Source organism: Delphinus delphis, chromosome 13, assembly GCF_949987515.2.
Source record: "Delphinus delphis chromosome 13, mDelDel1.2, whole genome shotgun sequence".
Lineage (NCBI taxonomy): Eukaryota > Metazoa > Chordata > Mammalia > Artiodactyla > Delphinidae > Delphinus > Delphinus delphis.
The window spans coordinates 24,195,891-24,219,637 of record NC_082695.1 but is presented as its reverse complement, the minus strand read 5'-3'; the positions used below and the strand labels follow the sequence as shown (position 1 = coordinate 24,219,637).

Sequence of the window (23,747 nt, the reverse complement as noted above, 5' to 3'; positions counted from 1 at the left end):
TGTACAATTCCATGTATACAAGGTTTCTAAAATAGTCAAACTCATAAAATCTGAGACTGGAATGGCTGTTACCAGGGGCTGGAGGAAGGGGGAGTTATTAATCAACAGGTGTAATGTTTCAGTTAAGTAAGATGAATAAGCTCTAAAGATCTGCCATGCAACATCGTACCTAGTCAACAATATGTATTATACACTCAAAACCTGTCAAGTGGCTAGAGGGCAAGCTAAGTGTTCTTACCTCAATAAAATAAAAATAAAAACAAAAGGAGGACTTTCCTGGTGGCACAGTGGTTAAGAATCTGCCTGCCAATGCATGGGACACAAGTTTGAGCCCTGGTCCAGGAAGATCCCACATGCTGCAGAGCAACTAAGCCCATGCACTACAACTACTGAGCCTGCGCTCTAGAGCCCATGTGCCACAAATACTGAGGCCCACGCGCCTAGAGCCCACGCTCCGCAACAAGAGAAGCCACTGCTATGCGAAGCCCATGCACCACAACGAAGAGTGGCCCCCACAAACCGCAACTAGAGAAAGCCCATGCGCAGCAACAAAGACCCAACACAGCCAAGAATAAATTAATTAATTAATTAATTAATTTTAAAAAAAATGATATGAATACCTGAGAGTCATGCTCTATTCCTAAATTTCCCAACAAGATTTATTCAAGATGATAATAGATATTACAAGATAAAAAAAAAGAATTCCATAGTCAAAGAGGTCTGTGAAATACTGGATTAAATAAAGTTAAAGCAGTTTCTTTACCACACAACTTCTCTGAGCCTCTAATATACTGTGAATCCCCAGGAGGAAAACATAGTAAATGACCCTTCACAAACTTATATAACTGTGGAACTCTGTTTGCCAAGGAACAACTATTAACACCTTGAGGTTCCTCCCAACCCACTTTGTAGACTGCTGCTATAGGCTATTATCCTTCATTTACACCTCAGTGTAAAAGGTTTATCTGATCTATTCCCAAAACCAAGTTTGAGTGCTGGAGTCCATGAGAGGGAAATCCCGCCTCACCCTGGAGTGGAGAGAGATGTTAGCTACATCATAATTTTATCTCCTCTGCACAGATGGGATCCATCTTGACTCAGACACAACCAGAGCATCACCACGAACCTCTTGTGTGGCAGGCTTGTTGATAGGTGGTTTTATCTAGATTATCTCATGTAAATTTAGGGAGAATTGCTCCCTCTTCACCCCCAAATTCACCAGTTCTTGATGCAGTTCTTTTTCTCCCTGCCTCATTTAGCTCCATAAAGAACCTTCTACTTGGCTGGATGGATATATGGCTATACACACATCATGTAGTAAAAATATTAAAAAAATAGACCAGAAGAATACATACCAAGTTCAAGATAGTGTTTACCTTTTAAGAAGGAAGGAAATAGGGTCAAAAGGGTATAGATAAGCCTTATCTGTTATGTTTTATTTCTTTTTTAAAAAAAATGATAAGCTGTTTAGATCTACAGAATCCTGGTGGTGGTATTAGTATAGTACTTTACTGTATGTTTGAAGCATTTCATTACTTTTTTATTTATAAAAATCAGGGACTGGATAGGGAATATACCACCAACTTTGATATAAAAGAACTCTCCTCTAATCCTATGAGATCATTTATTTCACAACTCATCTCAGAATGCTCCTTCTCTAAACTACTCTTAGCTCTTAATAAAGAAGAAAAAAAGGAAAGAAGGAAGGAAAGAAGGGAGGTAGGGGAAAAGGGAGGGAGGGAGGGAATAAGGGAACAAGCAAATTTCCCCAGTGCTGCTAAGCAAAACTAACTTGAAGTTAATTAAACAATTATGGTCCTCTAGGCCAGGGGTCAGCAAACTTTTTCTGTAAAGGCTCACTTCATACATGTTTTAGGCTTTGCAGGCCATACAGTTGCTTTCCAACCTGCTCAAGACTGCCTGCCGTTGAAGCTTGAAAGCAGCCGTAGATGATACATCAATTAATGGGCATGACTGTGTTCCAATAAAACTTTATTTACAGAAACAGGAAGTTGGATTTAGCCCACCACTTTGAAAGTCTGGCTGAACAAGCTCCATGGAACTCACAGGGGACAATAAATACAGATCCAGTTGGAAAACCTCTTAGAGTAACAGTCTCTGACCATAAGCCTTGGGTAGTTTGTTTAGTCTCAGCTCTAATGTTTGAAATCCTGGGATTTTACATGTGTTCATTTGCTGCCCATTCTAGTCCTAGTTGTATCTGAGCATCCAGTAGATCTTGCCTGGCAATGAGGTTTGAGATGGAGAGCCCCATTACTCAAATTTCTCTTTCCATTTGTGAGTGAATGAACCAGGTGATAAGCATTCAAAACTTAAGCAAGCTCCGAAGCTCTTATTTTCACCCAAGGATCCAAAACAGATAGCATAGTTGCTATAAAAGTTTATTACAGTTGTGATCTGTGATAATAGCCCCAGGAAATATAAATAGGGACATTTGGTCATCACATGTAATTCATAAAATCTGAGGCTTTATCTCAAGTGATTGTGCACGTTTGAATAAGACAGATAATGCCAGGAAATTTTACAGAACAGAATGCTTCTCCGAACTTGGTAAGGCAGGGTGCTGGGGTGGAGTGGGTGGGCGGGAAGGAGCCTATAAAATTCAGGATTACATGGAGGAATAATCAAGTCTGGGTGGAATAATCAAGTCTGAGTCTCAGAAACCAAAAGGACATAGCCACAAGATGGCAGCCATAGTCAAGACTCCACACCACCCCTGTTCAATGGCCTGGGCCACATCTGGGACTCTCCACCTGAAATGCATTTCACTTTTTCTCTCCTATCAATTACATGCCCACTGGATCCCTGCATCCTCCCAAAGCCTTCCTGGTAGGTCCCTGATTGTTCCCTGTCTGGACATGGATATCACAAGGCCACTCCTCTCTTCTTACCCATGCCTACACACACACACAACAATAGTGATTAATCTCCGTTTGTGTGCAATGTAAATACTTGATTACCTTACTTTGTTAACTAACAATTCTTTCCTTTAGTTCATAAGCCCTGAATTCGTGTATCTTAATGTGAGCTCCTAGCAAGTACAGTCAATATCAGTGCAATCCTTTTAAAGATTTCATGCTCTGTGACCCATGGTGAACCTGAAGTCAGCCAAATTTACAAAGTCTTGCCTTCCCTGTCCTTCCCCACTGTCTAGATGTCCCACCTGCAGATCCCTTATACACCCAGTGTGCAGCTGATGTTCTCCCTTTACAGTCCTCTCAAATCCTACTCTCAGAAACTCATTTAAATTGGAAGGTCACTTAACTGGCTATTTAAATTTTCCCCAAGGTCTTGAATTTTGACTTGTTTGTACTGGACTTAGAAGGCCAGGGGACATAATGTCAAAAGGTTTTGATTCAGTATCAGGGACTCTGCTTCTCAATCTAGTTCTGCTACTGTTTGACCCCACAAAGCCCCTTCTCTTCTCTGTAAAATAGGAGCATAGGTCATAGAACTAGATGATCTATCCTGTTATCCTATGCCTTCATCCCATCCAAGCACAGAGCAGAATTGTGAGAACACAGACACTGGGACTAGAGAGACCCAGACTCCAGTCCTGGCTTTGCAATACACTAGCTATGTGATTTGGGACAAATTACTTAACTTCTCTGAGACTCAGTTTTCTCCTCCATCAAGTGGAAAATTAAATAAAAATCCTCACCTGCACAGAACTCTTATGAGGACTGGAGATGGAATAAGTTAAGCCCCTACTGGAGACTAAGTAAAGCTATTGGCACCAAATAAAAGGCAGCTATCATCCTTCGTGTGCATTATTCAAGGGTTTGCTGGCTCTGGGCAGCAGGTGGAGCTGGTAGGACATTGGGCAAGGCCTCCAGTAAGGAACCACAGAAATCACACAGAAAGAGGGCAGACCATACTAAGTACTGTTCAAAAGTAAAATTCAGAAAAAGCCATCTGCTGGGGGATGGACTCCATCAGGGTCTGAGCTGAGGGAGGCTGCCCCTCAGGTACCTGGGGGCTCCCAAGTCCAGGGAGGTTTAATCAGTAACCTGAACAATAGGTGAGGTAATTGGGAAGGCAGGCAAAGACGTTGAGCAGTAAGATTATTTTTATGACTACTGCTACACCAGCTCCAAGGGCAAAGCTCAGCCAACAGACTTTCACCGACCTGAACTGTGGACTTGGAGAAGGCTTGCTTCCAAGAAAGGGAATCCCAGTGCCCTCCTCTACATGCTTAGTAGACAGGTGCTATCTCACAAGCTGAACCAAGGAGCAAGGAGCAGTTCCCTCACCAACCTCCACTAGTGCCAGGGTCACCTCCCCACCCTCCCACTTACATTCCTTTTCTCCTCTTGCACCTGACCTTCCCTGCCTCAGGAAGCCCGATTTCTCTACCCCTCCCAGCAACTCCCAGTCCAGGCTATGCACACCAGTCTCCAAGGAAATAAGACTGAAATGCCCAGGGTTTTCATCTTGTAATTAAAAACTACCCTGAAGGAAAGGAGGAGAAAGTGAAGGAGGTGGAATCACCACATAGGCAGGGAAAGCACACAGGCACCAGTCAAGGGCAGTAGCACTTTATGTCAGGAAGCTGGGCAGGGAGGGAGCAGTAAGGCTGGGTGTCAGTCCCAACTCCAAGACAAAGCCCAATCCTGGAGCACATGTTCCCACTGAGACCATTCAGTGGGGACATGAAAGTCTCTTCAACAAATGGTTCTGGGAGAACTGGACTTTACTTCACATCATATACAAAAATCACTCAAAATGGATCAAATATCTGAATGTAAGAGCTAAGACTATAAAACTCTTAGGAACAAACCTAGAATTCAATCTTCATGATCTTGATTTGGCAATGGATTCTTAGGAATGACACCAAAAGCATGAGCAACGAAAGAAAAAACAGATAAATCAGACTTCATCAAGATTTAAAACTTTTATGCATCAAAGGACACAAAAGAAAGTGAAAAGACAACCTACAGAATGGGAGAATATTTGCAAATCATGTATCAGATAAGGGTCTAGTATTCAGAATATATAAAGAACACTTTCAACTCAACATCAAAAAAGACAACCCAGTCAAAAAAAAAAAAGTATATGCATGTAGAAAGTAATAACATAAAAGTGAAAAATTATTGTGGTAGGCTGAAGATATATATATACATTTCCTCTAAAGAAGCAATAGTCAAATGCAATGTGTAGATTTCATTTGAATCCTGATTCAAACAAATCAACTGTAAGAAGACATTTTTCAGATAATCAGGAAAATCTGGATATGGACCAGGTATTAAACTACTTAAATTAAGAAATTACTATACATTTTGTTAAGCATGATAATAGCACAATTGTTAAGTTCTTTAAAAGTTAAAGGTGCATTCCGAAGAATTTACAGTGAAATGACATGATGTCTGGGATTTGACTTAAAATACTGTTGGAGGGCTTCCCTGGTGGCGCAGTGGTTGAGAGTCCGCCTGCTGATGCAGGGGACACGGGTTCGTGCCGCGGTCCGGGAAGATCCCACATGCTGTGGAGCAGCTGGGCCCGTGAGCCATGGCCGCTGAGCCTGTGCGTCCGGAGCTTGTGCTCCACAGCGGGAGAGGCCACAACAGTGAGAGGCCCGCGTACCGAAAAAAAAAAAAAAAAAAATACTGTTGGAGAAAAAAGGTGGAAGGGGAGAGATGAACCAAGAATGGCAAAATATTGTTCATTGTGAAAGCCAAGTGATGAGAATTAGGTCCATTAGTACTCATTATACTATTCTATCTCTGCTTGTGTATGTTTGAAATTTTCCAAAATTAAAAAAATTGAAAATGTTATCTAATATTGTTGTTTTCTCACTTTTAAGTAATCAGGGCAATAAAAGCACGAGCTGCTATTTTTTCATTACCCTAACTAACTAGAGGAGAAGGCTCAGTTCAGATCCAACTGACTCAGATTTCAGCCAGGGCAGATCTTTTACGAGTGCTGAGATTGGTCCAATCTCACCTTTAGTGCTAGATGAGGAAGGACAAGAAAAAAGAGGAAAATTGACGATAGTCAATGAGATAACCCCTCTGATAGAGCAGTGAGTACTTTGTAACTGCTGGCTAAGGGGGAAAGCTGGAACCACTTCCTATGTGAGCACAGAAAATGCCATTTCTCTCTCTGCCCTTGGATTTGGCAATGGATTCTTAGAAATGACACCAAAAGCATGAACAACAAAAGGAAAAAACAGATAAACTAGACTTTATCAAGATTTAAAACTTTTATTCATCAAAGGACACTACCAAGAAAGTGAAAAGACAACCTAAAGAATGGCAGAAAATATTTGCAAATCATATATCTGATAAGGGCCTAGTATCCAGAATATATAGCCTTCTTCTCTAGCTAGGTTAGGGTGCTGAAGCAATCCAGGGAGCTTCTTACAGGGAGCGTCGATGGTTCTCATGTTCATCATCATCATATCTTACATCCCAAAAACGTTTCATGTTTTCAAGAAAATCCATTTGATCCTCACTACCACCCAGGGAGGTAAGCAAGGCAGAATTTTTATCCCCATCCTACTCACAAAGAAGCTAAGCTCCAGAGAAGTAAAGCAATATGCTACTGGCCCCAGGTCACCACTGGCGAGCAGTAGAGCAGAAGCCCAGCTCCTCCACAACCCCATGTTTCCTCCAATTATTCTCCTAGATAGTTTTCTTATCAAGGTCCTGTTTTCTTTCTGTTATTCTTTATTCACATTTTCCTTCTTTAAAATTTTTTTTTCCACTGTTGCTTTAACCTTTATCAGACTGACAATCTCCTTAGGGGCTAAAAAAAAATTCCAGGCAAGACCTATAAGCGAACTTTTTTCTTCCTGCCATCTTTTGGACTGTCAGGGGGAATATATCTCAGAACTTCAATGATTTCCTGGGTCTTTCACTTTGTTTTGTTTTACCATCAAAAGGAGCTGACTTGAACATTTTCAAGAAAGGAAGAGAAGTAAAGAAGGAATTCAAGTCTTGCTCCAGTGGGTCAGCCAAGAGCTCTGCACAGCTTTCAAACACACCGCAATGGCCAGCCAATCCCTGAGAAATCTCAGCTCTGCATATTGGGGCCTGCAGCTCCAGGTTGGCAGGGAGGCAGGCTAAATGGAAGGGGGTCCACCCCAGTGGTTGGGTTCAGAGACAGCAAAAATCCCCTGGAGGGTTAGCAACTAAAGGCCCAGGGAGCTGATTCTGAATGAATATAAGAAGGCTTGTGCAGTGAAAAGGACAGTGAGCTGGAGCCAGCAGTCTGGGTTCTACTCCTGAGCAAGAATCTCCATGCCCAGAGTTTCTGTTTCCCTGTTCACGAAGGAAGAGGGGGAATCTCTGAGTTCCCTTCCAGAGTTGCCACTGACTGCCCATGTTTAAGCGCATCAGAAATGTCACTTGGAGCCAGATTCTGACCCTGACACGGCATAAAGGCTTACAACTACCTCTAAGGTCGGGGCCAGCCCTCAGGCATCCCTAACTCCCTATTAATCTTCTGTTAGAACAGAAGAACAGCTTTCACTGAACCTTCTTGAACCGTTTATGTCTTCAACCTTCCCCACAGTAGAGGATAAGGAGTTCCATATGTTCACTCCTTGATGTGTGAAATAGGACTTTACCCTCAGAAGCAAAAAGGCCTAAGGGACCAAGTTAATGGAAACATATAGCACTGCCCTTTGGTGGGCCAGCATGTGGTGAGGAGCGAGGGTAGGCAGGTTCTGAGACAGCCAGTGCTCAGCCCCTAGGGCGGAGGACTCACCGAGATCTTGGTGAAAATGTACAGCAACAGGGACAGAACAGAGAGGTAGACCTGGATCCGCTTGCCTCCAAATCGCTTCCGCAGGTACTCTGGCATCGTCACCACCTGCATGGGATGGAAGGGCGGTCACTGCCAGTCTGAGTGATCAGAAGGCCCAGAGCAAGCAGAGCAGAGGCATCCACCCCGGTGTCAGAGGTATGATCAAGGGTTAACCTTCATTGGTCAGAGAAGTCTGCGAGGTGGCCAGATGTCCCCATCCTCCATCCATTTGCTCATCTCAATCTCACATACCCTACCACTGCAGAGGCAGCTGGGTAGCATCCCAGGACATAGAAGGGCCCAATAAACAATTTTTTTAATGAACACATGCCTGCACATAACCAAGAAGGCAGATCCTTGCCCTGAAGGAGGAGGGATAGATAAATAGATAGATAGTCCTATACAAAGCACCTTCTGTGAACAAGACATCATAACCACGGTGGTACCTTTCCAGTGCACCAAAAAAGGTGTCCAGGCTGGGTGTGTGCTTCACCCTGCTCTGCACATAAGCCTTGCCAAGGACTGTGGCTGCAGGCCAGCTCAACTGCTCTCCCAGTTGCTTTCTGCAAATTCCAACCACACTCTGTCTCATGTTCTCAACCCTGAGCCTGCTGTCTCCTGGAATCAGACATGTATCACCAGCAGTCCATGAGCCTCCAGAAGATGCAGAGTCTGCCTGTGCCTCTTTCTTATTGATTTCAGCTCCTAATGTATAGACGTACACATGGTAGGTGCTCATTATATCTCAATGGACAGATGTTGCTAAAGCTTTCTTATGTAAAATGTCAGAGGTTTAGTCAAGAGACCGAGCATGCATTTGGTAGTTGAGTACCAGATGCATGCTCAGCAAACAAAGGCTGCTGATGTTTTTAAATAAAGGGAAAATATGGTTCTTTTTCTCATGTTGCTTCTGTTCCAGGGGCCGAGGCAGACAGTTATGTATCATGTGCAAATGCACGACAGTGCAAGTATTCACCCAGACCGAGGGGATGTGATGCTTTCAATGCTGAATAGAGTGAGGTTGCTTAGGAGGACTTCCCAGAGGGACAAGTCGTGGCCAAGTAGATCTGTTGAATGCCCCTGAGAGCAGTCAGGAACTTTATAACCCAGGAAAGAGAGACAAGTCATAGGCTCTTATCCCAGAAAGTCTCCTCTGCCCTCCAGGAGGACCAAGTTCACACAGATATTTGCCAGCAGGAAATATATATTACATAATAACAGAGCAAATACTTACCCCTGCCTTAATGTAAATGGGGACAAACACCCAGCCCAGCAGAACCACCAAAAAAAGGGCCTGAAACCAAAAAAGAGGTGGAGTCAAACCAGGAGGAACCTTAGCCCATCCTGCTGCCTACAGGGCTTGCAGCTGCTGCAGACAATCCACCCAGCATTTTCTCTTTGGGCTCTGGGCACAACTCCCTAAGTGGCCATCAGTGCTTGGAGAAGGCCTTTGATGCCTGATTGGTCCACAGGAACAACAGTTGGGCAACAGTGGAGAGGAACCCGGGGGGCTACCCACTGACATCACAGCTCCTTTTGCCTCTTCCCTGGTTTACAGGAGTAAAATATCATTTAGAGAGCTTTTAAAAATAAAAATAATAATAATAATGGAAATCTGGTGGTATTTCCAAACCTCTGATATGGCTGAAAGGGTACAGGAGGGGTTGGCTTTTTAAAAGAAGAAAGAAACACTATCGCCATCAAATCAGTGATTTCTCATGGTGGAAGGGGAGCAGGACCCTGGGGTTCCTGAAGCTGTGCCCCTCATCCATCTGTACTCCAAGGTGGCCCTGGGAGGTTCTCTAACATCTAGAACATCTCTGAGTGTAGACTGAGCTGGCTGACAGCTAGAGATACTTCCAGCTCCAGGACACAGTGTCTCTGATGTTACTCACGTTCCATTCAAAGCCCCCAGTGGCGATGCCTGCAGCTGCTCCCGTTCCCGCCAGTCCCACAAAGTGGCCGCTTCCGATGTTACTGGCGAACAGAGAGGCTCCAATCTGGAAACACAAAGAGAAGGTCGGGTGAGGACTCCATGCTTCACCAGGACTCTCAGGGGTGGACCAAAGATAGAAGAGACATGACATCCAAGAGAAGGACAAGAAAGAGCAGAGGCCAGCCAGAAACTTGACTATGCTGGAGTCTGCCGGGACCACTGGTTCAGAAGGCAGATGTGAGGACTTGGGTAATAGCAAAGATAAAAGGAGAGAACTGCAGAAGGAGTCGTGGGATGTATCCCCAAATCAGATCTCTGTGAGTCCTCTGTGAGCCCAATGCGCAACAGTCAAGAAGGCATGGGAAGCTCCACAGCCCGACCGACCTCCTCTGGAAGTCTCCCCAGCGGCGGAGGGCTCAGGAGCAGGACCTATGCCATTCATCTCTGTGTCCCCCAGCACTCCTGACTTGGGACCTTGACCAATACAGGATCTCAGGAAATGTGGACAGTTTTTTTGAAAGAAATCATTTAAAAGGAAGCTTCTGGACGTCAGTTACTTGTCACTTGTCAAAGAAGGCAGGGGGTAGAGCCAATAATTTCCAAGTGACTCTTAGCTGTTAAATTCTGTAATCCCATGAGCTCCCAAGTAACAAGAGATGCTAATAATAACTCTCTAAGTCGATATAGTAGTTATTTTGGCCGCACCACGTGGCTTGTGGGATCTTAGTTCCCCAACCAGGGATCAAACGCAGGCCCCGGGCAGTGGAAGCATGGAGTCCTAACCACTGGAACGCCATGGAATTCCCTCGATATAGTATTTTTATTTTTTTACAAAGGTCCTATGTATACATGCACAAAACACTGCATTTTTCAAAGATATACATATGTCTATAAACATAGGTTAGAAGACAAATTGGAAGGACATATACTAAATACCCAAGAGTTGACACCTGGGAGAGGAAAGGAGAATGGGATTTTTGAATAGGAGATGAAGGAGAAAGTATCAAGTGAAACAAGAGAGGGATTTTGAACTGACCAATCATGGTACTGTACCATCAACTCAACTGCCTCTGAGGTCCAAGAGAACTCCAAAAAGTTCTAGAGCTCTTCTGTACCCAGGAGGAGAAGGCATAGCAACATTTGATGATCATCAAACTAGTATAATTATCCCCAGTCTTGCTGAGCAATTGGGGGAGGCTGGTAGTTATTTGTCTAATGTCCCCAATATGGTTCAAATTTGGAACAAAACACATATTTCCCAAAAGGCAGATTACTCCAAGAAACTGTCCTAACTGTTCCTCGATATAAAACAGTGGGTGCTTAGTGCCATATGCTAAGTCAGAGGAGAGGGAGATCTCTGAAGGCCGGGCCAGGAGGTCTCCAGAATGATAAGGAGACAGTGGTGTAAGTGCCTTCATTCATTCACTCAACAAATATTAACTTAGCACCTACTCAGTGTGTTAAGTGCCATTCTAGACACTGAGGATTCCTGTATGAAAAGTACCACCACCAACAACAAAAAAGATCAGAGAGTGGTTAAGTGTTGTAAGAGAATAGAGAAGGTGTGATAGATAGAGTGACTGCTTTAGTCTGGGAAAGGTCCCTCTGTGGGGTGACCTCTAAGCTGAGATCAAGATGATAAAAGAAGTCAACCATGCTAAGATCAGAGGGAAAGCTTTCCACCAAAGCAAAGACCACCCCCCACACCCTCCCAAGTGAGAAGGTCATCATGGTTGGGAAGCAGAAAGAAGGCCAGAGTGGCTGGAGTGTGATGGGTGGTGTGAGATGAGGCTGGAAAGTTGGGAGGCGATACATCACGTAGGTCCTAGCAAGCCAGGATAGGAGAGTGGATTTTACTCTGTCTGATGGGAAGCCACTGGAGGGTTTCAAGCAGGGGAGGGAAAGGATCTAACTTGTTTTTAATTATTGCTCTCAAGCATGTGGAGAGTGTATTGTTGGGGGCAAGAGAGAAAACAAAAAAACATGTGGGAGGCAGTTGCTGCCTGTAGGTAACAGGGGATAGCGGCTTGGTCTCAGGTGGTGGCAGTTGAGACAAAGACAAGCATAGAGATTGGGGTACATTTCAGAAACAAAGTTGATAAGCCCTGTTGATGTATCAGACGTGGGAAAGGCGGGAAAGGGTAAACAACGGTAACCCCTAGATTCAGGACTTTAGTAACTGGGCGGATGTCATTCATTAAGAAGGGAAACTGTGTACTTTGATTATTGCTGCTTAAGAGTTTAATCTTTTGTTATCTGTACTTTAAAGTGTGTTGTACAACATATGCATGCTTGCCTTTGTTAAAAGAATAGGACCCAGTAAGCTTTGCATAAAGAAGTAAATAACCATTGGCTCTGACCATAAGTGGAATTCTCATTGTGTAAAAATTCTATTGATCTAGACTGCATTTCATCCTCATTATAGCACAAACAGTAAAATGCTTTGTGATGCAGAAGAAGAAGGAGGAGGAGGAGGAGGAGGAGGAGAAGGAGAAGAAGGAGGAGGAGAAGAAGGAGAAACTGAGAGGAAAGCAGGCTGTTTAAACACATCCACCTCCTTCCTCTCCTCACAGCTTGGTGGGGATAAGAATTCACTTTTAATCAGGATTCCCTTCTGCATGTAGCCTGCCTGTCATTACACATTATCTTTTTTTTTTCATTTATCATCTCTCACTTGATAAATTATTAAGCCTAATGTTATACTATTAAGAGCATAATTACTAGTAATGATTAACTGCATTAGATTAACCTTAAGTTCAAGAATTTCTCTCCAAGATCCCCCCAAAGGGGGACAGTGGGCTTTAAGCAGTTGTAGGCTTTCCTGAGGCAGCCCTTCACCATCTGATGGAATGCGGGCCAGGGGAGCTTTGCGGGTATTAGTCCAGGTTCAGTTCATTTCTATCATGGTCACTACTGTTTTCCAGTCGCTCACCTTGGCCTCATCCGACCTCCCCCACTTCACCCCGTGACCTGCACTCAGTCATTTACAAAACCCTGACTCTGCCTTCACAATGGCATAGGCAGCTAGCACTTTTTACATCGCCCTTGTACAGGCTGTCATTGCTTCTTAACAGGCTTCGAGGTGCTCTCCAGTCTCCCCCCACCCACATGACCTCTCCAAAGCACAACTCTGATCAAGTAACTTCCCTATTCAGAGACCCTTCTGGACCCCCAAATGAGCCTGCCAAGCAGTCTTTCCTGGCAGTTCCGGGTTTAAAGATGCAGTCCCAGGAATTCAGCAAGATTTCACACTAAAGTTCCCTCCAGTGAGAAGGCAGCATGAGCTTAAAAATTAAAGTTTGAATGCTCTCTTGCCCTCTTCCAATCTGGGTGATCATAACATCTGCAAGCCTCAATCTTCTCCCATGACAGGGTTGTGCAGGAGTCAAAGGAGATTATGAATCAGTAATGACACACTCAGCGGGCCCTCAATCAGTGTCCTTTCTTTCCTCCAAGAGGACAGTCACTTCACCCTCAAAGACAGTTCACAAGAGCTACAATGGACACTGTTATGGACTGAACTGTGTTCCTCCAAAATTTATATGTTGAAGTCCTAACCCTCAATGTGACTATATTTGGAGATTGGGTCTTTAGGGGCGAAATTAAGATTAAATTAGGTCATAAGGGTAAGGCCTAATCTAATACGACTGGTCCTTATAAGAAGAGGAAGAGACACCAGTTCTCTCTATGTCTCCGTCTCTCTCTCTCTCACTGAATGTGCACAGAGAGAAGGCAGCCGTCCACAAGCCAGGAAGAGAGGTCTCACCAGAATCAACCCTGACAGCACCTTGATCTTGGATTTCTAACCCCTGGAACTGTGATAAAATAAACTTCTGTTGTGCAAGCCACTCAGTCTGTTGTGTTTTGCCATGGCAGCCCAAGCGGGCTAATACATACATACATCATTGCTTTATCACCTACACTCCTCTGACAGGTTTTCACACCACCCTTCCTCTCACTGGAGCTTGTTAACAATGCTTTCATCACTCTGACTTCCCAAAAGCCCTCTCTGTCCACACCTCACCCATGTTCATGTCCACTTGGGAATCATGCCCCATCTAGGGAGTGACCTATGAAGCATCTTGTCCTTCTCTGTAATTTCCTCCCACATTCCTTCTCAGTTCAGGATTTCAGACTTCCTCTGAAATGTTCCCAGCTTGACCTTGCTCCTGACTAACTTCTTTCCAGGCCTTCCTCATTCTCTGATGGGGCTCAAGAAGCCATTCCAAGTATTTAGATGGTTTGCTGTCACAGTGCAAAATGTGCTGGGTCTGACCAAACCCAACAGGTTTCGCAGCATGGTAATTGGGGAAATAATGTAATGTCATTACATTACAAAGAGAAAAAGACTATGTTTTCCTTTGACTTTAGGGAATTCACAATCATACTTTACTGCCTAAATTTCCTATCCTAGATTGTTGGCAGGAGGGAAAAACCTAGGGAGAAATTAGAGAATCACAGAATCTTCCAGAACTGGATGGGCCCATAGATGTCACAGCTTGAATCCCCTCGGAAACACTCCCTCCCTCCCTCCCCCCGCACCAAGTGAAGGTCAGCCTCTGGATGCGTGCCTCTAGTGACAGAGAATGCCCCACCTCACGAGGCAGCTGAATCCATAGTGGAACAACTCTAATGGTTGCAAAGTCCTCCTTTACCTTGAGCTTAAATCTCCCCATTTAGTCCTACTTGTGCCCTCTACAGTGCAACAGAACAAGTCAAATCTCTCTTCCACAAGCTAGTCTTTCCAGTATCTGAGGACAAGGGTTGTACCCACCCTCAAATCTTCTCCAGGCTAAGCTTCCTCTTCTCATGTGTCTGCTCCTCACTGGTGGCCCTTGTTGCTCTCTCTGTTGCCCTCAGCCCCACCTGTGTCCCCAAATAGGTCTCAGACCCTGGGCCTCTAGACCAGTCCAGACATGGGTTGGCCGGAGCTAAGCAGGCTGCCCTTCTTGACTTACCATCTGTTTTTAACATCATGTGGCTTCAAATACTTTTAAACCTGCCTCTCAGCCATGGGTCTTGGCAGTGCTGAGGACGAAGCCAGTCCCTCTTATTCCCATCACTGTCAGAGAATCTGCCTCTAAATTATCTGGACCATTTAACAAGAATAGATTTCCTCTCATTGCAATTTAGATTCCTGATAATGTGGTTTGCCTTAACAATACAGTGGCTCTATCACTTAAATTTTTTTCACTTCAATCCCTCCAGGGTTTGGCACAAATCTGATGTTTTCCCATGAGCCTTCTCTAAAGGGACAACCACTTAAACCACAAGGAAAACATCTGGCCAAATTCATTTCCCCATACCAACTATTAATGTCTGGAGTTGGAAGCTAGCAGGGACTGCATCTACCTCTCAAACCAAAGGCAGACATCAGTCCATCTAGTGATCGCTCCTTCAGTGCTTAACTCAGCCCTAGAAATGGGCTCTCTAAACCATGCTACTCACAGAGTGCTCTGCGGGCCAGAAGCACTGGCTTCACCCGGGAGCTTAGGAGAGCTACGAGTGCTCAGTCCCCACCCCACACCTACTGAATCAGAGAAGTAAGGGTAGTTCTTACACACAGTGAAGTTTGAGAAACCTGCCCTAGACTGCACTGAAAGTCACTGTTCCTCCTTAAACTTGTTTTGACCTCTCTTTGGGAGCAGAAGCCAGCGACTAACTACAAACTTGGGATGCTAAGATGAGGAGAACAAAAAGTTTGGGGTGAAAGAGGCTCTCTCTCCAAAATCCCCTACTGAACTTCCGGAGTTTACCATGGCATTTGGGCCACCCAGTGGGAGACACTGTCACTTCTCTACATGCCAACATATAGCACATGGACTGAAACAAGGTTTGACCAGTGTCAGTGGTGAACCCCAGACCCGGCAGGCTCAGTTAAATGAAGACTTCCCAAGTATCCTCATGCCATAGCAAAGTTACTGAGACATTTCATATGGAAGTCTACAGAAGCCACTTAAAGGCTTTGTGGGAAATCCTTCCACAATTTGTCTCCTCAAGAGAAGGGGTTATAAGAGTTCCCAGAGGATGACCTCAACCACCAGAGTCAATAAATATTGCTGACCGGAGGGCTCCTCTGCCCTGCCATGGCATGAAAATGGGAAGAGGAATTACAGGCTCTCAAGGGTCTCTGCAATCTAGCCTCATCCTCCTTCTCCAATCCCAGCAGCCCCTCCACACTCTTCCAAGTCCTGTATGCTCTAGCTAAATCACACAGACCCAGCCTCCTGGATATGCCCTGTGCTTTCCTACCTCCTGCTTTTGTTTACACCATTTCCTTCTGCTTGGAACTCCCTCTCCATCAAGCTCTACCTGCAAAAACACTGTCCCAGTGACCAAAGGGAAGCCCAGTCCCATCTCTCTGCTGACACCTTCCAGAACCAATCTCTTCCTCCTCTGACCTCTTACCCCACCTGTCGTCTGTTGCACTCTCCTGATGCCTGTCAGGTCCTATTTTGGTAACTGCTTCCGGACAAGTGTTGTCCCCCAAATATCCTCTAGCTCTTGAAGAGCATTTCTGCTTCCACTTAGCATAGGACCTTTCTTGCACATGGCAAGCACTCAGTAAAAGTCTGCTGAGTGAGTGAGTGAGTGGGTGGGTGAGTGACAGCAAATACTTGGAGCCTCCTCTTGGGGAAATGACAGGAACCATGGTGACCAAATGCCTTTGAGTTGCATTTATTCCCACTGGCTGCATGGAGTCGGGACTCTTAATGGGGACATGCCAAGGACGGCTGTCTCCTGAGGAAGAGCAATAAACCTGTCCTGCCAGGCCCACATGGGGCCCGTTAAAGACAATGGGGCTGACTAGAAACTCTAAACTGCTCTGAGATGTCAAAAGGGTGACCTGTAAGCTCAGTGTTAGTGAGACCAAGACCTCAAGGGGGATCCGACCTTGAGGGTTAGTCTATCAAATCGGCAAAAAATTTTAAATGATAATATTTGGTATTGGCAAGAAAATAGTCTCTCCCACATAGTTCTGATAGAAATGTAATTCTGGAAAGCAGTTTGTTGGCACAAATCCAAAGATCATCTCCTTCCACCATACAATCCTACTTTTAGTATTCTATCTTAAGAAATTATCAGAGATGCAGAGAAAGACTTATACGTAAGGATTTTCTTAGTATGTTCAATGCTACCTTATTTACAATACAGGAAATTTGGAAACAACATCAATGACCAACAATAGGAAAACCACTGGATAAATTAAGGTACATACTTAGGATGAAATATTACACTGCCTTTAAAATTATAGCTTTGAAGAATTTGTTATGAGGAGATGATTGTGACAAAAATGTCAAATAAAAAAACATACAAAGTTATATACCATATGATCCCCAAATTTTTAAAGATAGATAGATAGATACAGAGAGTTATCCAAATTAAACAGTGATTATCTCTGGAAAAGAAGACACTAAGTGTGTTTTTGTATTTTTCTAAATTTCCCACAATGAGTTTGTGTAATTTTATAATCAGAACACAATTCTTTAATACCTTAACAATAAAGGGCAACAATTCCAGGGTGGTCTCAGATTAACTTGTAGAGCCTGAAGTCTTAGAACAAAGTATGCAGGGAAGTTATGTATTTGTTTTTGGGGTTGTAGAAAAAGACATGAAAATATCATTGAATGCTAATTGAAAACTATGTTTTATATGACATAAAATAGGAAATATATGGGAAAGCCTATTACTTGCCAACACTCAGTCATCTGATGTTAGAGCAGGGATTACCTTGGAAATAATTAAGGTCAACCCTATTCTTTCAAGTGAAAACAAAATTAAAGCCCAGAGGAAGAAAGTGATTCAAGTTTACACATTCATTTTTTCTTTACTTCCGCACCCTTAGCAAAGTAAGATAGTATGTGAACACTCAGGACCACGAGCTGAAGAGTCAAGAATTGCCTAAAGCAACAGACAATGGTTCTGTGTGTGTTCCTAGCTTTACCATCAGAGGTAGCCACTGGACTGAAAAAAGAGTGCCCTGTATATGCCTTGAAAGCATAGTTAAACGGTGTGCCTGCCCCCCACCCCACCTTCTTCCCCTCCTATTAAGCACACTGAGAGGCTTCCCACCCAGTTCTAATCTTGGTCCAGTGGTTAGGACTCTGCGCTCTCACTGCCGAGGGCCCAGCTTCAATCCCTGGTAGAGGAACTAAGATCCCACAAGCCATGCAGTACGGCCAAAGAAAAAAAATTCTTGGCTCTGCCAGGACAAATTATGTGACCTTGAGCAAGTCATATTACTACCCTGAGCCTCAGTTTTCTCCACTATAAACTGAGGATAAGAATCCTTCTTAGCCTATTTCACAAGGGTGTTCTCTGGCTTAAATGAAGTGACACGTGAGAAATCTTTAGGAAAGTTTTACCCCACAAAGCCATACTAATCAGAAGAAATATTAATGATGCTTTTACATAGCCCGTGTTTTGATGGAGTTCCCTGAATTTCCTTAGACAGAGAGGTCATTTTCTCTTGGAGGGAGCAAGATCTTCATAGCTCAAATGGAAAATGCACTCAGCTAATTTCCGGGAACCACTTTCTTTGTTAATGGATCATATAACACCCAGAATGTCCAGAGCTCTGGAGATGGCTTCCTGTTCTCAGCTTCTGTCTTTCCTTTAAGGAATGCTACCAGGATATCTCAGGGCCTCCTCTCCACTACTCTGGGCTGTGCTGGATGCCTCCCTCGAGATATCCTCAGACAGTGGTTCTCAAACTTTGGCATGCACCACAATCTAGACTCAAAATACAGGATGTCCACTTAAATCTGAATTTCAGATAAAAGAATACATTTTTTAGTAAAAGTATGTGCCAATATTGAGTGATACATACTTATACTAAAAAATCATTCACTGTCTGAAATTCAGAGTTAACTGGCCAGCCAGTATTTTTATTTGCTAAATCTGGCAACCCTAGTCAGAATCACCTGGAAGATTTGCTAAACCACAGATGGCTGAGCCCATCCCCTCAAGTTTCTGATACACTGGTCGAGGTTGGGGTTGGAAATTTTGCATTTCTAACAAGAACCCGAGTTTTTTGTTTTTTTTTTTTTTTTTTTTTTTGCTGCTGCTGCTGCGGATACCACACTTTGAGAGCTCCGTCCTAGGAGAATAAGAAAGGGAGAGAGGATGACTAACTTACAGTGCCTCCTTGGAGGCCAAGTGTTGGGCCAGGCACTTCATTCACCTTATCTGATCATGCTCACAACAGTCTGTGAAGTGCATATTGTTCTCATCTTCATTTTACAGGTAAGAAGTCTGAGGACAAGAGCAGTGACGTGATTTGCCCAAGGTCCCACAGCCCAATGTGACTTCTGTCCAAGGGACAGAAGAAGAGGCCAGAGCACCACACTGTCTTTCCCCCTTCCTCCCCAGACATTCCCTTCTGAACTTCCCTGAAGGGGCACAATGCAGTCAGACCCCCCCAGCCCACCTCATTGACTCATTGTAAATTCAGGAACAGCATGTGTGTGTCTGCATCACACTTGTATTTCGATACTTCCCTCATCCTCTGGGGAACTGGTCTTTAATCTAAATTAACATCTTGGGTCAGGTGGTGGTGGTGGGATGAATTGGAAGATTAGGATTGACATATATACACCAGTATGTATAAAATAGATAACTAATAAGAACATGCTGTATAAAAAAATAAAATAGAATAAAATTCAAAAAAATAAAATAAAATAATTTTAAAGACTCCAAAGAGTTTATGAGGATTATATCTATCTATATTTATATTGGAGATATAAAATGAGAAATTGAAAGAATATGTATTTGTGAAATCATTTAAAATAACAATAATAGACTTATTATATGTTAACAAAAAATAACATGTATTAATAAAAAGTGACTCTATTTTCCAAACTAAAAATAAATAAATTGATTAATTAATTAATTAACATCTTGGTTCCCTTAGTAAGGAATCTTTTCACAGGGGAAGTTTGAAAAGGTTTAATCTTTGACCCTTGCCATCTCGTAGGGATGACATTTCCTGGATTGGGACAGAAGAGAAGGTGGGGCTTACATATTCAGGCTATTTAATTTTGGAGACTCGTAAATATTTAGACACAGGCATTCTCCAGAGTCATCATAATCTCTGTTTACCCTATGTCAACTCAAAATGGACAATGGTGGCCTTTCACTTATTTTCTTCATGAACTCTCTCTTTGCCCCAACAACCAAAGGGGCGTGAAATCAGGAAACGACTGCCAAAGCTGGCATCTTCCCACAGGCTGTTGGCACAAAAGGGGGGTGAGGTCTTCTGTTGGCATTTATAGGTCAAGGAGGCTGAAGACCAACCCTCTCACCAGCTCAGACGGGCTCATCCTTGGGATCATCAACAACTCAGGGTCGCTCACCTGAAGGGCCTGATCAATATGCATGGTCTCTCCCCTATGCTGGCCCTCTTTCAGTTCCCAAGTATCCCAAGCTCCTCCTCACCTCAGGCCTTTGACAATTCTGTTCCTTCTGCTTGGATCGCTCTTCCTCCAGTCTTCATCTGCCTCCTTCTCATCTTTCAGAGCTCAACCTAAATGCCCAATCCTCAGAAAGGCCTTCCCTGATCCTCTTATGTACATAAAGATTCAAACACATTTCCTTCTTAACCTTCACCGCTATTTGTAATTTCAGATACATTTTGTAAGAATGTGTGTCACACAAACACACACACACACACACACACACACACACAAATATATGCCAGCACCTAACACAGAATGTGGCACATAGAAGGTAATCAATATGTAAATGTAGAATGAAATAATAGCAATGCATATATGGATAAATGATTGAATTCACACTTTAAGAAGGAGCATCTGGGGACTTCCCTGGTGGTCCAGTGGCTAAGGCTCCGCGCCTCCAATGCAGGAGGCCTGGGTTAGATCCCTTGTCAGGGAACTAGATCCCACATGCTGCAACTAAGAGTTCGCGTGCTGCAACTAAAGATCCCGCATGCCTCAATGAAGATCCCGCCTGCAGCAGTGAAGATCCCGCGTGCCGCAACTAAGACCTGGAGCAGCTAAATAAATAAATAAATAAAAAGAAGGAGGATCTGGAGATGAGATACAATAATAAGGACAATGATGATGATGATGATAAGAATGTCCAACTTGGGTAGTACTAACTGTATACTATTCTAAGAGATTTACATGTATTAACTACTTTAATCCTCGAAACAACCCTGTGAGGTAGGTGCTATGACCTCTATTTTGAAGTTGAGGAAACTGAGTCAGGAGAGGGTAAGTAACTCAGCCAAGGCCACAGAGATAGGAATGGATGGAACTGGGGTTAAGACCAAGGCAGCCTGGATCCAGAGCCTATGCTCTTAACCCCAACTCCAAATCACCTCCCTTGCATATAGTTTATCCAGAACAAACATATAGCTGTAGCCAACTCAAAATGTGCCATGCCACTAGTAGACAGGGAAAGCCCAGACACATTTCTAACATGAACAATCCAAAGACTTCATCATGGCTGATAGTTTCAGCACTCTTCTGACCTCAACCAACTAGAGATATTGATTATAACTTACTTTTCCCTTTCTCTGTTGGCAGAATTGCTAGTGTGTTAGAGAATGTTGGGAAGACAGCCAGAGGGAAAGGAGAAGCCAGGAGCTTAGGTACAAACTAGATGACAGGAACTTGGCTACACACAGTCAACTGAGGCCGCGGAACACAAAGGATACATGGGATGGTGAGTGCCTGTGCATGAATCAGAGAAACTCCTCAAAGGAAACCAAGCCTTGAAGAATTGGAGGGAAATGGGTCCACCAAAGAGAGAGAGGGAAGGATGAGGGGGAGAGAGCAAGAGGAGGAGGAAGGCAGGGGGGAGGAAGAAGAGGAGAAGGAAGAGAAGAAAGAGGAGGAGGAAGAGAAAGAACTGGTCCTTCGAGAGTAAGGCAGTCACTGGCATGCTAAGCAAAAAACTCTCACCACAAATGAGACACAGATATATGGGAACTGACAAGGTTTGCAAAATCTTGACTTAAACTGAGAGAAACCAAATGTTTGAGATAGTGAGGAAGCATGACCACACCAGCCTTTACCAAGGAGTCCAATCTGGGCTGAAATCAGGCACCCTAATTAGGGCCAGGCTTGGTTTTCCAGTTTTACTACCATGAGCCAAGAAAAAAAAAAAAAACCTAAAGGAAAAAAATGTTCTGTGTACATAGGAACAGAAACGTGGAGCACTGCTGGAAGCAGCCTTTCACTTGGACTCAGCACCCTCCTAACCTCCTGAATTCTTTCCACCACCTACACAGTGTAGTCACTGCACCAGAGAGCAGAATGCAGGCTGAAGGCTCAGGTGACATTGACAAAGGGATCCAGTATGAGGGTCTGGGGACATATCCCTCTTCTCCCTCTCATTCCTTTAATTCAGCACATACTAGATGCAAGGCCCTGGACTAGGTGGTGGAAGAGATTTAAAAAAAAAAAAAAAAGATTAAGAAAAACACAGGCTCAACCCTGGGACAAATGAAAGCACACACAGCTACATGCAATCAGAGCAGGAAGACAGGGCCACCTGGACTTGGCAGTCACCCGGGCTTATGAAGGTCAAGTACTTGTCTGTCTCCCATCTCACATCTTCCCAACCCTTGCGCCCTTGGTGAGCTCTCTGCCTCTCCTATGTCCATTCGCCTTGTTCCTGCTCTTCCTCTCTCATTCATGAGTTCTCACCTAGGTATTAGGCCTGCCAGGCTGTTCCAGGCCTCCCGGTGGCCACTCCAGTAGCATCCTAAGTGACTGAACTTTGATCTGATCATTAGGTTTTAGAGACTTAATCAGATACATTTTACTCAAAAGAGTCTAAGAAGTGTGAGAAGCTGTCCTCTTTCCTCAGAGAAAATTTCCATCAGGGTCTATGGTCGAACCTAAATGAAAGATTGTCTTGGTTTTCGGAGAAACCTGTAGATTGTACCTATAGATCTCATAAATTTCCATCTCAAAGGATAAGGAAAAAGAGACCTGAGTAACCAGAAGAACAGGGAGAACCCTAGCTCTACTGTTATCTTGTGTGAACTTGGGCAACCCATGGGGTTAATCGTCATTCTTGCTGGATCACTGAGGATTCAATCAGATAGATGATTGAAAAAAGAACAAGAGCTAAACCTGAGAGTTTGTGTGCCAGGTTCTGTTCTGAGACTGAATGTGCATCCTCAAAACAACCTCAAGTAAGTACTGTTATCTCTGTTATAAGAAAACAAATGTAAGGCACACAGATGTTTAGTAACCCAAACAGGGTCACACAGCTAGTAAGGGGCAGAGGCTGCATTTGAACCCAAGCAGCCTGGCCCAGACCTGAACAAGAGGTCAACAAACTAGAGTCTACGGGCCCAATCTGGCCATCCTCCTGTTTTTATAAATAGAGTTTTACTGGAACACAGCCATGCCCATCTATCTATGTATTGTCCATGGCTGCTTTCATGCTACAGCAGCAGAGTTTAGTAGTTGTGACAGAGATATTTACTTTGTGGGCCTCTGCAAAGAAAGTTTGTCAACCCGTGACCTAAACCACTGTGATATACTCCTCTCTGATGATTCTTTAATAGTAAAGGAAGGAAAGAAACTGTGGCTATTGAGAGACACACAGCCATCACATTTCCACTGGCAATGGACTGGCTCGCATGTACACACCCATTTCCCCCATGCTTGTTCCTTCCTCTGTGGTGTGAAATCTCAGCATTTTAGTACTGGAAGAGGCTTTGAGATCTCAGTCTTACTGTTTCCCACACTGAGAAGACTCTCTGAGACTCAGAGAGGCTGATGATTTGCCTGACGTCACAAATCTAGGACAAAGCAAGTCCTCTGGCTCCTTGTGAGGTCCCCACTCCCTTTAGAATACTTACTTCTGAAGTGTTTGAAAATGCCTTGAGGGTTGTTGAAGGGTTGGCTCAGCCCTGTTGTACTTGCTGCTCCCATGGACCTGGCTCTGCCAGTGGTCCTGGCTGGTGTGACCAAACTCTCTTCCAAAACAAAAGTTCTCCGTGGGGCTGTGTACCTGGGGCTCTATCTCTCTAAGTAATTTCTGCTGCCACTAGCCAAGG

At 43.9% G+C, this 23,747-nt stretch overlaps 1 protein-coding gene across 3 annotated transcripts in view; it reads right to left on the bottom strand.

Moving 5' to 3' along the window:
* The window catches only part of SLC5A1 (solute carrier family 5 member 1), a 52,681-nt gene that overhangs the window by 21,627 nt on the left and 7,307 nt on the right, over positions 1-23,747 (bottom strand). For 2 of the 3 annotated variants that reach the window (XM_060029455.1, XM_060029454.1), the window contains exons 3-5: positions 9,666-9,770; positions 9,005-9,064; positions 7,732-7,836 (exon numbers count right to left, since the gene is read on the bottom strand). In XM_060029455.1, the coding sequence (XP_059885438.1) occupies positions 7,732-7,836; positions 9,005-9,064; positions 9,666-9,770 (270 nt within the window). Of the gene's footprint in view, positions 1-7,731; positions 7,837-9,004; positions 9,065-9,665; positions 9,771-23,747 lie in introns of those variants that run through there. The other variant, XM_060029457.1, reaches the window with a different exon arrangement.